The sequence below is a fragment of the Canis aureus genome, chromosome 26 (genome assembly GCF_053574225.1).
Source record: "Canis aureus isolate CA01 chromosome 26, VMU_Caureus_v.1.0, whole genome shotgun sequence".
Classification (NCBI taxonomy): Eukaryota; Metazoa; Chordata; class Mammalia; order Carnivora; family Canidae; genus Canis; species Canis aureus.
In genome coordinates, this window is record NC_135636.1 from 23,006,481 (window position 1) to 23,021,930 (window position 15,450).

General features: G+C 52.4%; 1 protein-coding gene across 2 annotated transcripts; it reads right to left on the reverse strand.

Moving 5' to 3' along the window:
- Positions 1-227: 227 nt before the first annotated feature.
- On the reverse strand, positions 228-9,697 carry CDC25B (cell division cycle 25B). 2 transcript variants are annotated; one of them, XM_077872344.1, is made up of 16 exons: positions 9,334-9,685; positions 8,372-8,481; positions 7,695-7,746; positions 5,826-5,867; positions 5,576-5,612; positions 5,225-5,347; positions 4,994-5,116; positions 4,658-4,792; positions 4,224-4,304; positions 3,931-4,107; positions 3,666-3,761; positions 3,112-3,174; positions 2,853-2,951; positions 2,503-2,636; positions 1,710-1,821; positions 228-1,563 (listed from the first exon to the last, which is right to left on the reverse strand). In XM_077872344.1, exons 1-16 carry the CDS (start codon positions 9,531-9,533, stop codon positions 1,423-1,425), a joined length of 1,725 nt encoding a protein of 574 aa, XP_077728470.1. In that variant the 5' UTR covers positions 9,534-9,685; the 3' UTR covers positions 228-1,422. The 2 variants fall into 2 exon arrangements, with proteins under 2 accessions (XP_077728470.1, XP_077728469.1); XM_077872343.1 differs by having other exon boundaries at positions 4,994-5,347; positions 9,334-9,697.
- Between the last annotated feature and the right edge of the window lie 5,753 nt (positions 9,698-15,450).

Here is a 15,450-nt window from a genome sequence, read left to right on the forward strand (position 1 = left end):
CAGTGGAGAGTCACTGACAATTCTTGACCAGTGACAGGGTCATTTTGGCCCCCTTCATACAGTTTAGGAAGGGGGAGTTCAGAGGTGCTGGAGTAGCCACATGATGGATAGGAGAGGCTGCGTTGGGGGCAAGAACATGAGGCCACCTCCACAGGCATCTTCTGGCCTTCAACCCACCCTCATGGTCTGCCAAGTTCTGGCCAAAGGCCCACAGGACATGATGCCAGTTATGTAGCTTGCTCAGTGCTTTATTGAACCAAGGTGCAAACAGATGAATCAACCAACAAGGCCTTGAAGCACAGCCCTCCACACATCCTGAGATTTGGAATCCAGATGTGGCTCCATCCTTGGTTTCATTGCTTCCATGACATTTTGTCTTGAATATTTCCAAACCTTAAAATATGAAGATTTCGTCCACACAAACAGACATGTATATTCTTGCCGCAGGCTGTCATGCTCACTGAAATGCTTCCATTCAGCAGTTTGTGTGTGTGAGACATTGGGCATTCGTGGCCATCCATCCATCCATCCATCATCCATTCATCCATCTGTCCCTCCACAACAAGACAGCAGCGAATTCTGACAAGTCAGGCCCTGGGGTTCACAGCAGTGGGGGCTGGGCTGCCGGGGGCTGAGGATGTAGGCCTTAGCCCTCCCCCAAAGGCCCCTGAGGAGGACATCCCTTTCTGAGGCAACGGAAGCCATGGTCAAGTGGCTAATGAATGTTTGGAGTCTCTAACCCCAAGTGGATAGAGGAACCTAAATATCAGCCTATGCATACCCTGAGATGGGCAACAGATCAGACAAATCAAACATGTAGGTAACACTGAAACAGGAAAGAGTAAGAGCTTCTGTTTGTGCTAGAGGTGTTCATGTGGAAGGACAGGAGAGAGAGAGGAAGAGAAAGGGAACATGGCAGACACAACAGGAGTGCCAACTCCCGGGCCAGGGAGGAGGTCTGCTTTGGCCCATCCCTGCGGGGCTGTGGCATTTCTCCAGCCACATACAAACAAAGCCCCTAGGAAAGAGGGGGCTTTTCTGGACACAAGAAGACAAAGGGCTAACTCAAGGAAGGGGGGGAAAAAAAAAAGAGCAAAAAGTTTCCACTGGACACAAAATACTTCCTTTGAGCTAGACTTAATCCAATTTCACAAAGTCAACAGACTGGGCTCTTCCAGGGGCAGGGCTGTCCTGGGCTGGGCTGGGCTGAGGTGAGGTGAGGTGGGACAGGGTGGGGTGGGGTGAGGGTGGCATGAAGATATGGAATATGATTAAAGTGAGACATGGGCTGGGGGCAGACAGGACACCCTCGCTGTCCTGCCCCTGGATGGCACCTGGGGCCTCCAGCAGACCCTCGGGCTCCTGGGTGGCTGGCACACAGGCAGTGAGGCAAAGAAGATAGGCAGGACTGGCACTGGCCCTTCACTGGTCCTGCAGGCGGCTACAGAGCTCCCGCCGGCTCCGCTCCCCTGCCCAGCTGCGAGTCTTGAGGCGGAAGGTCTTCAGCTCATCCTTGAAGGCTTCATGGTTCATAGGCCGGTAGTCCTGGGGCTCACAAAAAGTCTAAAGCAGGATGGGAGTGCCAGTCAATACAGCGGAATGGGAACTCTGGAAGGAAACCTCCCTTCTCCCTGGGCTACCTGCTAGCTGGGCCCTTTCCCGCAGCCCGGCCCTCCCATGAAGGCTTCAGCCACCCTGACCCATGGTACCGGGTACTGTGGGAAGAACTCCTTATAGCCGCCCTTAAGGATATACATCTCAGGGTAGTAGAGGCTGGGGTAGTCATTGGCGGTTCTGTCACGTTCCCTGATGAAACGGCACCTGGGACCAGCAGGGATGTGGGAGTCAGAACTGGGTGTGCAGCAGGATATACCTCAGGAGACCAGTTCATTGTACCCACAACTTTGTGGGCCTTGGGGAGCCACAGAAGGCTTGAATGCAGGAATGTCAGCCATAAGAATGTTTTAGATCATTTAGAACATTTTTGGGTCCAGAAGAAGTTGGGGAGATGAGGAGGTAGATCAAAGGAGTTGTTTCTAGAAGGCAATTCACAGTCTTTGTTAGATATAACAGACCTGGACAGATAAAGAAGAAGCATAAAGGAGAGAAGTGGATACAATTTGAGAGATCTGGACAAGACTTAGTGAGCGTGAGAGGTGGGGAGCAGAAAGATCAGTCAAACCCTGGAAGGGCCAGCATCACTGAGGAGTGGGACTGGGTCCTTGGGTATTAAGAACACTGCTGGAGACCTAGAACCAGACTTTGGGTGGTGACAATGGATAAAGGTGGACATAAGGCCTGATGAGAAGGATGGGGAGAGGGAGGTGGGAAGAGTGTGCCATGCACAAGAAGGTAGGGTGAGTTCTGTTCCAAGGTGCCAGGAGACTAGGCCCAGGTCTAGGAGGGGCTGAAGCATAGCTTAGGCCTCTTGGGTATCAGATGGCTCCAGCACCCAAAAGCCGGCAGGGAAGGTCAGGAGCAGATACTAGCTAGCTGACTCACATGCGGGGACCACGCTCAGATGAGAATTCACAGTGGAAAATGAGGATGATTCTCTTGTCCAGATTACAGGGTGTGATGGGGCTCTGTAGCAGGAAGGTCTCAGCGTCCCTTTCCAGGGGCAGGTTCACGGCAGTCTGCCAGAGGAGTTAGAGGTCAGACCACAGCCCTGGGGCTGAGTGGCAGGTCCCTCCTTTGCAATCCCCAACTTTCAAACAGGTGATTCCACTTCTTACTAGACAGGATCTTTCCCCTATGAGAGGGTGCAGCCGCCCTCCACTGATTCACCCTCCCCACAGAAGAAGGATAGAACAGATGGATCTTCAGGGCCTGTCCCCATCAGCCCACCTCACCTTGATGTGCCCGCCTTCATACTCGTAGGGGTACCTGCAGTCCACAATCACAAACCTCTCCACGATGTTGCTGAACTTGCCTGCCAGCAGGGCTGCCATCTGTGGGCCACAGAGGTGGGTCCTGGCAAGTCAGGCTGGCAGGAAGGGGCTGACCTCAACCCTACCACCAATTTGGCCTATGCAGCCCATCCCCCCAAGGAAGGTTAACAGGCAAACAGCCACCCTAATTGTGCCTGGAGAATGGCTCATCCCTGTGTACCGTTTCTGGTGAGATGTACTTGAGATCTTGGTGCTTTCCATCCACAGTCTGCAGAAGGAAGGCCTGAAGGGAAGGAGAGAGAGAGATTGAGAAAGGGAGATGGGAGAAAGAGACAGAGAGGAGGAAAAAGGTGAAATTGTCAAGACTAGTAGCCCAGAGGGCCACACCTGCTTTGACCTTCAAATTCAGCTCTGGTTCCCATAGCAACCAAGAGGCACTTCTCAGTCAGATATCCAGGGAACAACCCCGTTCCCCCAGGGGAAATGAAGAAGGGAACATAAGAGATGAACTTCTTGCCCCACGAGACAAGGCCAGAGGAGGCTACAAGCTAGATGTGTTTCAACCTTGGAAACTGTTTCCATACTAACACCTGATGCCCCAGACAGATTTGGGGTAGAATCAGGAAACTAAGGAGAGCCAGAGAGAGGAGTCTAGGTGAGAATAAAGGACAAAGCCTGGGACGTGGGTGGGGAGGGGGAGGTACCAAAGCAGCTGCTGAGCTCAGGGGTCACACAGGGGTCGAGCCTCCTGAGCGTCCCCCTCACTGCTAGTACCTTGGAGTAATCCCCAATCAGTTCTCGGTGGTCACTGTCCAGGATGGTCTCAATCTCATCATGACACAAGGACTTGGAGCGGAGCACACGGGCTTTCTGCAGGGTAGATGGTGGCCAGGGTCAGGGGTGAGGCTGCCCCTCAGTGCCCCCGTTTGGCTGGTACCTCTTTCCCTGCACCTGTCCTCTGTCACAGATCCAGCCAAGAAGAGCTTGCAGGGTAGACTTGGACAGTGGCTGCCCCACCCCACCCCAGGAGGGCACCCACAGGTTCTTCGGCCTCCCGTGGCTCCTCTGGAAGAGTCCCACTCCTCCTCCGCTTGTTCTGTATGGGCAGGTCCCGGTCATGGGGCCGCTCCAGCCTCTTGAGGATGGGTCGGATCACGCTGCAGGGCATGGATGGAGAACGGAAGAGCCGCTGGCACTTGCTGTACATGATGAGGTCCTGGCAGGAGTGGCAGGTCGGGGTCAGAGTGCCCAGCCCCTGCCCTCTACCAACCCCATCTGGAGGGTAGGGCCCCACTCCAAGTTCTGAGGGTGGTGGGCCCCCCAGAGACCCACCTGCTCTTCCTCCTTTTCTGAGGTCTTGACCAGTGGGGCGCTAATGAGGCTCTCCATGCCCGGGGGTACCGCATTATCATCCTGAGGCCAAATCAGCAAGTATAGGGTCACACCCTCAGGCAAAGGCAACACTTTAGGCCCCAAGTCCTCCAGCAAGGCCCTCCTTGGCTCTGCCAGCCCATCCACGCAGGGTGGTCCCCTAGGACCAGGAAACCCCCCACTTTGCTTGAGAAGCGCAGCCACGTGGAAGGGTCGGACCTGTCTCTGCCCTGCAGCACCCTCCCTCACTGCAGCACCAGCCACCTGCTGGTCTCTGGTAGGCCAGAGGTCACACTGTGACTCCATCAGCTCCGATTCCTCTTCTGAAATTGGAATGATGTCATAGTCTCACAGGCCTTGGGAGGTGGATGGCCTGGTGGGGCAAGACTGGTTACCTTTAAGTCACTCTCCAGGATGTCCACAAATCCATCATCTTCTTCGGAGGCCCCCCGGGGGGCAATCAAGGAGAAGTGGCATCGGGCTGGAGGACTCAGCTCCTCTACTTCCATCTTCCGCTCAGGGGTGAGACACTGTGCAGGGTGGTGGTGGGGGACAGACACAGGCTGCTCAGGGGTGGGGACTCAAGGCAGCCCCCACCCCCATCCTTCTGAGAAAAAGGCTCCCCACTGCCTAAGGGTTCAGAATCCCCCTCCCCCTCTCCTCAGGCTGCCTTTAAGGGCACCCACCCTACATGCAAGCCCGCCCTGCACGGTTCAGCTCTCCTGATGTACCATCAGGTCAGGGGCTGAGTTTGGTCTCTGGGCAAAGGCTTCTCTGCGGTCAGCCCACTCTGCTGAAGCATGGGCATGGCTGGGATGTGGGGGTTTCCATGGCATCTTGAAGACAAACCCATCCTGTGGGCAACATGGGTGGGTGTCATCAAATGCCAGAGAACCATCCCAGCACACCCCCTTCCTTCTCTCCCTGAAGTGCTCCCACACTCCAGCCTTCTGGAAGCGCACATTCTCTTTGTCCTCCCCAGAGCTCTGGGCAGCTCGGCCACACGCCTCACTCTTCCTCCAGCTGCCAGGTGCTTGGGAGTTGGTGATGTTCCGTAGCACAGGGCTGTGGCCCAGAAGCCTCACCTAGAGAGCCAGGTAGGGCAGCAGATACTGAAGGCTGCATTCCTCTGGCACCAGCCCTGGCCCTACCTTCTCCCGTCCACCTCCAAAACCCCATCTCCCACAGCCAGACCAGGGACACCAGACCCGTTCAAGTCTACCCTCTGGGGAGGTGACCCCGGATCCCTCCTGTTCCTCCTCAAGCCTGGCCTGTGCCTGAGCCTCCAGTGTCAGGCCTCAGAGGACACTCACCGGCAAGGACTGGAAGCGTCGAATGGCAAACTGCTTGCTGCAGGAGGAAACAGGACATGTCAGGGCTGGAAAGTAGGGGGTAGTGAAGGAGAACACGCAGAATGCCCCTCCACCACAGAGCTCTGTGCATCCCTTTGGGAGGGAATGGAGGAGCACCCTCCCCATGCCTACTCCATCCAACAGTGGGCATGGGAAGAGCCTGTGGTAGGCAGACCACCAGAGCCTGCATGAGGAAGGCTGGGGTACTTACTTTCGGATGACCCGGCTGGCTGCTTGGATGGCCTGCTCAAACCTAGGAGAGAGAAAAGTCCCATGCAGCCCGCCTCCCACTACAGCCCAGTGCCCACCCCCAGCATCAGGCCCCAGGGTCCACAAGGCCTGGGGCCAGGGCTCAGGCCAGTAGAAAGCAGAGGGAAGAATGATGACTCTCCAGGGTCCAGGTACTGGGGAGGGGGAGAAGCAGCTTGGGATTTTGAAGGCTGCCCTGAATGGAAGAGGACCCAGAGAATGGAGCAACAGAGACAGCTGGGGCAGGTCACAGGGTGGCTAAGGCGCTACCAAGGCAACGGTCTCGCCAGCCTGCCCACAGGCCTTCCACCTGTATGCAAATCATCTCGGCGGGGCCATATGGCCGCCAGGAAAGGCATCCATCCATCCCGTGATGACAGACCGTGGCAGACAATGTGGGTATCTCCAGGGCCTGGATGCCAGCAGGACTGGGCTTTCCTCCCCTTGCATGGGGCTGTCCTGACCCCAGGACAGGGGCCTGGGTTAGTGTGCCATGCCAGACCCCCTAGCGACAAATGTTCAGGGTCACATCCTCTCCTCCCTCCTCTGGAATTCTGCAGGACCCAGCCTCTGTCCCACCCCCTTCTCCTGCCTTAGAAGAGGCCAGCAGGCAAAGAATTCCAACAGATGTTCCTTTTGAGGCTGGGGCACAAGCTTCTGTAGATAAGCCCCACCCCTTAGCTATGTTACCAGAGACCACCTGCCACGCAGGGCTTTTGTGTGTCTATGGGAGTGCAGGCGCGCCACACACACACACACACACACACACACACACACACATGCTTCTTTCTGAGAAACTGTAACTGTCAAAGCAGGTGTAGAAGTTGGGGTCCCGCTGAGGGCTCATGTCATGGAGACGACTCCCAGGGGTGGGGAGTGGTTGTGCCCAGACAACCTGGCATCAGGAATGATGAATTTTATTGGCTTGGTTTCCAATCTGCACCTGGGCCTCGTGAGTTAAGCAGGAACAGTTCTGTGTTGCCACCAAAACCCAACCTGCAGTTCCCCTGCCCCCCCCACCCCCCCCCACCGAGTTCTCTCCCTGTTTCCTGTTTGTGAACAAACCCTGTGGCCCAGCCCAGTCTAATCAAAGGCAGTGGGAGGAAAGACAGCCACTACCCTAACCCCAAAGCCATAGTCCCTGAGCCCAGTTTGGGGATGCCCAGCTGTCCCCACTATTGCCTGGCAGCTGCTCTTCCTGCTGGGGCTCTAACAGCTGGATGGGAACAGCTGTGATCCGGGAGATACTACTCACGCCCCAAAACCGAGGGGTAAGGATCTGTCCTGAGCAGAAGGCCCTCTCCATTCTCTCTCACAAAGGGCCTGGTCCAGGGGTTGGCCAGAAGGGTTAAGTGTCACTGAAGGCAGAGGTTGCTGAGAGGACAGCCAAGGGCTGAACCAACCTGCAGCAACTGTTTTGTTTGGACTACAGTGAATTAAAAGTTTTGAACTGGTTGGAGCATAACTTAAAATAGTGATATTTCACAGAAAAAAACAAACAAAACATGTGTAAAGGCAAAAGAAAAACAGGACACACACCAGGCCTATATCCCATAGGCCAAGAGCTGGCTGAAGTATCCACTGCTCCCAGTAGCGACTGTCCCCACTACCTGGCCCTGAGCCCACACTCAGCTGCTCCTTTGGGACCAGGCCCTTCTCTGAGACAGGAAGCAGAATCTCAGGACTTGAGATCAACGAGTCCCCCCCCACCCCCCAGATTAGAAGGGTCTGTCCACTCTCCCAGACTTCCCCAGTGGGTTTATGCTGGAACCAAGATTCCCAAAGGCAGGGGCCAACTCCTTGGTAGTGGGGATCTCTTTTCTCTACTCACGTCTGCTCTGCCATCTGGGGATCCATGGGGCTGGGGGAATCCATACAGAGACCTGGGGGGACAGAGCACTTTGGTCTAAAAGTGGTGGCATCTTCTGCACATATTCCCCCACCATGTCCCAACTCTATTCAGAAAAGGGAGAAACCAGTTTCTATTTTAGATCTTGACACACTTAAAAATAGTGAAACAGAAACCCACGCATGAACCTCAAGGGCTGACACACTGCCCCTGAAATCGTGCAAGGCTCCACTCCCTGTTTACTAGGGAAACTCCTCGGTATAGGTTTTAAACCAAAACTTTGCTAAGCATTTTACTTGAACTGGTTTAAAGCAATATGTTTTAGAAGAGATAACAGCTTTTTTAAAGGAAAAGGTTACAGCTGAAGGCAAGTGAACGCTATAAAATGACCAACTTTCAGCCCTGATGCCTCCCAGGTGGGGCTGTGGTTCAGGGACTTTGGCGCCTGGTTTTAAATAGGTAAGATCTCATCTCCCCCAGAGGGCCCCACCCTACTGCCCGCTCAGCCAGTCTGGGCTGGGTGTGGTGAGCCCCAACAGGGGTGAGCAGGTGGAGGCTCCTGCACCCACCAGGTTGTAGGGGAAATGTTAGTCTGATCAGCAAGGAAGTGGAGAGACTCAGGCAGCCCCCCTAAGTCCCCTGGCACCCCTGAGCCTCACCTGCATCAGAAGATTCAGAAGACTCAGACGACAGGGAGGATTCAGATGCCCGCCTCCGGGACAGGGATAGGCTTGTGAGCAGGCTGCCCACCTGCCGCTTTGGGGTCTCACTGAGAAGGCAACAGGGACCCAGGGAAGGAGGAAGGTAAACTGGGGCTTGAGGGCTGGCTGGCCTATGTGCCCACCACCCACCTACCTCTGAAGGGCCCACCATTGCCCCAGGGAGGCAATGGCCCTGAGGGTCTTGCCCTCTTTTCAGGCCTTCTGCAGAGGCCCTAAGTAGCTTTTCTTTGTTAAGAAAGGTCCTCTTGGGTTCCTCAGGAGGTGAGCCCGGGGCAAGAGCAAGTAGGTAGGTTGAGGGCCATTCTGGGGGATGGCAGCAGAGTAGCCCCTTCCCGGAACCCCTCAGACCCCTACTCATCCACAAGCCTTTCTGGAGCAAGGGCAAGACTTAGCTCTCCACTGCTGCTGAGGGCAACCCAGCCTGGACACTGCAGGTTGCTCAGGAAGCAGGATCAGTGTTTAACCCTTAACCTCCAGAAAGAACTGGGGGTGGAGGGAGCAGGGGCACAGACAGGAGGACATAAGAGAACCAGGCTCCTCTGCCACCCTCAACTTCCCACTCCAGGCTCAGGATCCACTATCTGGGGCAAAATAGTGGTGGTTAGGGCAGAGATTAGAGAGACAGCATGGTGGAGGCACATGAGGGTGTGTGTGGGGGTGGTAGGTGGGACGGGTGTCTCCAGAGGCTCGCGCTGCCAGGAGCAAGCCACCTGGAGGGTGTGGGCAGCACAGACCCGGCCTCATCGCCCTAGTCCCAGATCCCTGAACCAGTCACTCCCCAGGACACCTCCCCACTCCGCTTCTCAGATTCGGCTCCCACGCGGGGGTCCACAGGAGGCCAGGGACCAACACCCTAGTGCCGGCCTCACCCCACACCCAGCGTCGGTGGGGCGCCCTACCTGCCGAGCCCCGCGAGGTTGTGCATGGTCTGGGTGAGGGTGGTGACCGGCGAGGAAGCGGCCGCGCGCTCCGGGGACCCCACGAGGCCGTGAGCTCCCGTCTGGAGGCCCAGGAGGTGGCGGGGACGCTCGGCTCCACGGCCCAGGCAGACCGGACTGAGAGCCGGAGCGGGCGCGGGCTCCGGCTGGGGCAGCTCCATCGCGGCGGGGCCCGCAGGAGGCAGGCGGGAGGGCCGGGCGCGGGGCGACGCGGGGCACAGCTGCCCGGGACGAGGTGGGGAGCAGGCCCGGGCGGGGGGGGAGAGCCTCGGGGCCGGAGCGAGGGAGGAGGGAGGAGAGGGAAGCGGGGAGGGTGGGGCGGGGTGGAGGGACGCGGGGACCGACCGCCCGTCCGGGAAGCCTCTCGGCAGCAGCTGCCACCTCCACCTCCTTATATATTCGAAAAATAACAGCGGCCGCGCCGCCGGACGCCGCCAATGGGGGCGCGGGGTAGGGGAGGGCGGGGCCGAGGGCGGGGCCGGGGGTGGAAGGCGCCGAGGCTGACCAGCCCGGCCCAGCCCAGTTCCCGGCTTCGGGTGCGGCTAAGGAATTGGGGAACCTCTGAAGCCTCCACGCACCGTCCTGTCGCTCCCCCAGCCAGGACTCGAGGATCCTGGCTTCCCAAATTCTGCCTCTCGGGACGTGGTCTGGAGTTACCCTCGGTGCAGAAAGTCCCTGGGGAAGCCACACCTGCTGGGGTGGCCTCAGAGGGACCTCTCCCCCCACCCCCCGAGATTTAACACCACCTACAGTCTCACCGGTAGGCACCGTGCGGTCAGTGTTCGCCGCTCCACTTTATCATCCACTCGGATGTTGAGGCGTGAAGAAGTTCATTAACTCGTTCAAGGTCACCCAAGGCAAGTGATAGAGCAAAAATTCACCCCCGGCGCTCCTGCAGCCTCCCGGCCCTAGCGGCTGGCAGCGCGCTGTGTCCGTGAAGCGTCAGTAGCCAGCGGGGCCTCCCCACACACCCGGCGCTGGAGGTAGACCCGAGGTGGGGACCTACGTGTAACTCATGGGGCCCCGGGTTACAGATGACCCCAGGGGGTCTTGTTTTCTCCAGCAGTCTCAGTGGAGGCTCTAATGGCTGAGGTTTTGGCGACGGGGGCCAAAGAAAGTGTTCCAACCTCAGAACCAAGTTATGGAAATAATCTCATGCCCACTGACGGTTTGGCTAATGTGATGTCGAGGGCATCACATTGTTTAATTGGTGTTTCTTTGATGACCAAGGAAACGGAATCTGTCACTAGTTTAAAATGAGCATCTTATAACTGATGACTTTTCAGCAATCCTGCTTTCCTGGAATGAGCCCTGGAAGGCTACAGTAAAAAGTGAATTAGCAGTAAGTGCTTCTGCATCTCATCTCCCCTGCAAGGAGATGGCCTCTGGCTGGGTGGAACACAGCTCAGGAAAGCAGGAACTGAGGCTTTGCTTCCCTTCTCTGCAGCCTCATCCCTCTGGTTCCACGGGCAGTGGGTGGGAGTGGCAGAAGGGAAGGCCTGGCCTGTGTGGGGCTGAGTGGGCTAGGGGACTTGTGGAAGAAGGGGATACAAAGACCCCAGTCCTATGTAAGAGGGGTAGGATGGTGCAGATCATGACTTTTCCTTCACCCAACATTTTTCTCAGCTTCTGTGATGTGTCAGGTGCTATGCTTCATGCTGGACAGGGCTGAGGTTTCAGGTCCATCCACCCTGGATCAAGGATCCAGTTCCCAGCCTCCAGCCACTACTCACAGCCCAGGATGCAACTGTCCTGAGAGGTCAGAGGGAGGAGGAGACACTCTGTGGGCCTCCCACCTCAAACACCAGAAATAATACCAAGGGGTTGCATTTTCAAAATCAACCCAACAGGTATCCCCTTCCAACACACACACACACACACACACACACACACACACACTTCTACAGGGTGTGGGGAGGGTGTGTGTGTGTGGCCAACAAAAAGTGAGGGAGTATTATACCCTTGAATCCTTTGAAATCCCACACTCAGAGGTCACCTCTGGGCCAGTGAGGAAAGGCCAAGACCACAGAAGGGTCATTTCAGAGCATCCTACACGTCGGCTCTTTGTGTCTTCCCCAATCACCAATTAGATCACAGATTATGTGCTCAATTAAAAAAAAAAAAAGGTAGTCAATAAAAATAAGCTAAAATAAATATTTGCAATTCTATCATAGGAGGAATGACTCCTCCCATCCAACCAAGTCCTGAGTACAATGACAGTTCTTGGCTGCAGAAACCTCCACGTCCCATGAAAAGAATACCCTGGCTCTGGATTGTACACATCAAGCTCTGGGCTTACTTAAGGAGGTCTAGTGTGACCCCAGTACCTTGGCAGAAAAGAAGAAAAAATTATCACGTTTGCAGAATCCTTCTGCTTCTCCAAGCCTGTTCCCACACAGCATCTTTTTTGCAGTATTCACTTTTCCAGTGCCTTTTCTCGTGGCTTCTAACACGATAAATGTTTTTTTTTTAATTGGCACATGGTACCAAAAATTCAAACAAGGGACAAAATTCAAATGGTACAAAACAGCAGTGAAAAGTCAGTCTCCCACCCTACTAAAAACTTTCAGCACCCCTGCCTAGAGGCAGCCACCAATATGAGTTTGTTGCATATTCTGGAGATAGTCTGTGACAGCTGTAGGCAATCGAAACATAATGGGGAGGCACAGATATGAGCCATATTCAGAACTTAAAATTTCCAAGTAGCCACACCAAAAAATATTAAAAGAAGGACACTTGGGTGGCTCAGGGTTTGAGTGTCTGCCTTTGGCTAAGGTGGTGATCCCGGGATCCTGAGATCAAGTCCGGCATCGGGGAGCCCGCTTCTCCCTCTGCCTATGTCTCTGTGTCTCTCATGAATAAATAAATAAAATCTTTAAAAAAAAATAAAAATAAAGAATAAAAAATATAAAAAGAGACAGCTGAAATTTTAATATTTTATTTAACCTAACATATTCAAAATATTATCATTTCAACACATTATCAATATAAGAGTTATTAATTAGATAGTTTAGGTACCTGGGGATCCCTGGGTGGCGCAGCGGTTTGGCGCCTGCCTTTGGCCCAGGGCGCGATCCTGGAGACCCGGGATCGAATCCCACGTCGGTCTCCCGGTGCATGGAGCCTGCTTCTCCCTCTGTCTGTGTCTCTGCCTCTCTCTCTCTCTCTCTGTGTGACTATCACAAATAAATAAAAAATCTAAAAAAATTTAAAAGATAGTTTAGGTACCTTTTTTTTTTGATACCAAGTCTCAAAGTCCAATGTGCATTTGACACTTACAGCACATCTCAGCTTAGACTTGCCACATTTCACATGCTCGATAGCCACATGGGACTCATGGCTACTGGAGTGCACAGTGCAGGTATGTATAAGCATATGTATGTCCATATTTTTACAAATATAGCAAACAGTATGTGAAACATTGTTTTACGCCTTGCTTTCTTCATTTTACTTGAAGATGGATCCATATTAATTAGTACCATAATGCCATATATTTAATTCCCTAATGCTGAACATTAGGTTATTAGCTTTCACACTGATGGAACAGGTACACACAGAATTAATTCATAAAAGGGAACTATTAGGGGATGCCTGGGTAGCCCAGTTGGTTAAGCATATGACTCTTGATCTCAGCTCAGGTCTCGATCTTAGGGTTGTGAGTTCAAGACCCACACTGGGCTCTAGGCCCAGCGTGATGCCTACTTAAAAAGAAAAAGAAAAGGGAACTATTGGAAGGTATGGCTTTATTTATTGAAATCTCCTTTTCCCTTTCCTGAACTTCATTTCCTCAAGCTAACTGAGCTGATAAAGAACAGAGACCAAGTCATCTGCCTCTCCTTCCATCTCCTAGCACCTCATATAGGCCCAAGTCCAAGGTTGGCCTTTGACCCAATATAACACTTCTAGGGATTTCTCTTAAAGAGATGATAAAAGTACACACAGATATATGGTCATTGAACCACCATTAATAGCAATGAGATACAGAGAGCTAGCTGGGTGTATTTACAGGGGTGTAGCTAATGAAATGACTCCTCTATACTGCGTAATACCCGCAAATTTTAAAGAGAACAGGCATGGGGGCGAGTAGGGATGCTAATTGTTAATATTTGAATGATTACATATTGGGCTTTCAGAAAATAGTCTTTTGAAGAAAGGGTTCCTAGAGCAAAAGAAGTTTGAAACTCACTGATGGAAATAATTACTGACATGAAAAGATGTTCACAATATGGGCTACAAAATATCATGCCAAGTGTAGTCCCATTAAAAACAATATGCATGATAAAGTATCCCACAAGGATAGTCTCTGAGTAGTGGAATTAAATGTTTCTACCCTCAAAATTTTCAGTATTTTCAAATATTTTCAAAAGAACAGGTATAATTTTTAAGTTAATTAAAAGACTGTGATCTCAATCTGGCAGCTCCTCAAACAATTAAACATAGAGTTACCATATGACCCAGCAATTCCACTCCTAGGTATATACCCAAGAAAAATGAAAACATATGTCTGCACAAAAACTAGTAAACAAGTGTTTATAGCAGCATTATTCATAACTGTCAAAACACGGAAATAATCCAAATGTCCATCAAATGACAAATAGATAAAAATGTCATATATCAAGGCACCTGGGTGGCTTACCCAGTTAAGCATCTGCCTTCAGCTCAGGTCAGGATCCCAGAGTCCTGGGATTGAGCCCCATGTCAGGGTCTCTGCTTGCCTGCCACCCCCTCTCCCCCCTGCTTGTGTGCTCCCTGTCAAATAAATAAATAAAACATTTTTAAGTGTCATGCATCTATACAATAGAATATTATTCAGCTGTAAGAAAAGAATAAAGTACCAATTGAGGCTTAATCATGGATGAATGCTGAAAACATGATGCTAAGTGAAAAAAGCCAGTCATAAAAGACACATATTACTTATCACTTCATTCATATATACACATACACATATCACTTCATTCATATGAAGTGTCCAGAACAGGGAAACCTACAGATGGAAAGTAGATCAGTGGTTGCTTAGGGCTGGGGAAGGGGCAGGGAGTGGATAGGGAGATAGTAGCTAAAGGCTATGGGATTTCTTTCTAAGGTGATAAAAATGTTCTAAAATTGTGATGATAGTTCCATGTGTCAATTAATTGTATATGCTAAATGGGTGAATTGTATGATATGTGAAATATATCTCAATAAAGCTGTTAAAAATGAAAGCATGAATAGAATTATGGAGGACTGGGGGAGAGATAAGGTATTTCTCTTGGGACTTTTGGCTCTAGGAACTCTGGAGATGTCCTCAAATGGCTGGACAACCTTTTTCCTGTATCCACCTCCATCAGCAGGCCCACATTGTCTTCAATTTCTAGGCCCATTCTTGGTTCTTGGTGCCATACAGAGGATACTGGTATGGCCATTTCCAGGACCAAAAAAAAAAAAAAAAGCCACACACATGTGCTGATTACACAGCCATTTCTAGACATCTCATCTACCCACTGCCTGTAGCCGGGCATAGGGTCCATTTCCACTCCCTCTAAACTGAGCAATCCCCATGCCAATCCATCTGGAACCCTGGGAGCTTTCCAGTCTCCTTTTCATTTTATTTTATTTTTGAGATTTTATTTATTTATTCATGATAGACAGAGAGAGAGAGAGAGAGAGAGAGAAAGAGGCAGAGACACAGGCAGAGAGAGAAGCAGGCTCCGTGCCGGGAGCCCAGGATCACACCCCGGGCCAAAGGCGGCGCTAAACCGCTGAGCCACCCAGGGATCTCCTCCTTTTCATTTTAAAAGACCTGTTATACTCACTTATTGAAAAAAAAAAAAAAGTGGGAAATTCAGCAAAGTAGGAAAAATAAGCCTACCCACACTGCATTCACCCAAGCACACACTGATTGTAAGCCAGGATGGGTGAAGAGGCAGGAGGGACATATGGATGAAATCACCAAAATGTTGACATGGTTTCCTGAAAATGTATAGCAGGGAGTCTCAGACAGGTAGCCCACCTTTGCATACAGACCATCGCCTATTATGGACCAAGAACTGATTTGGCTCCTGTAGGGAAAAGTCTCCCACATTTTCTCCTAGATCTGGT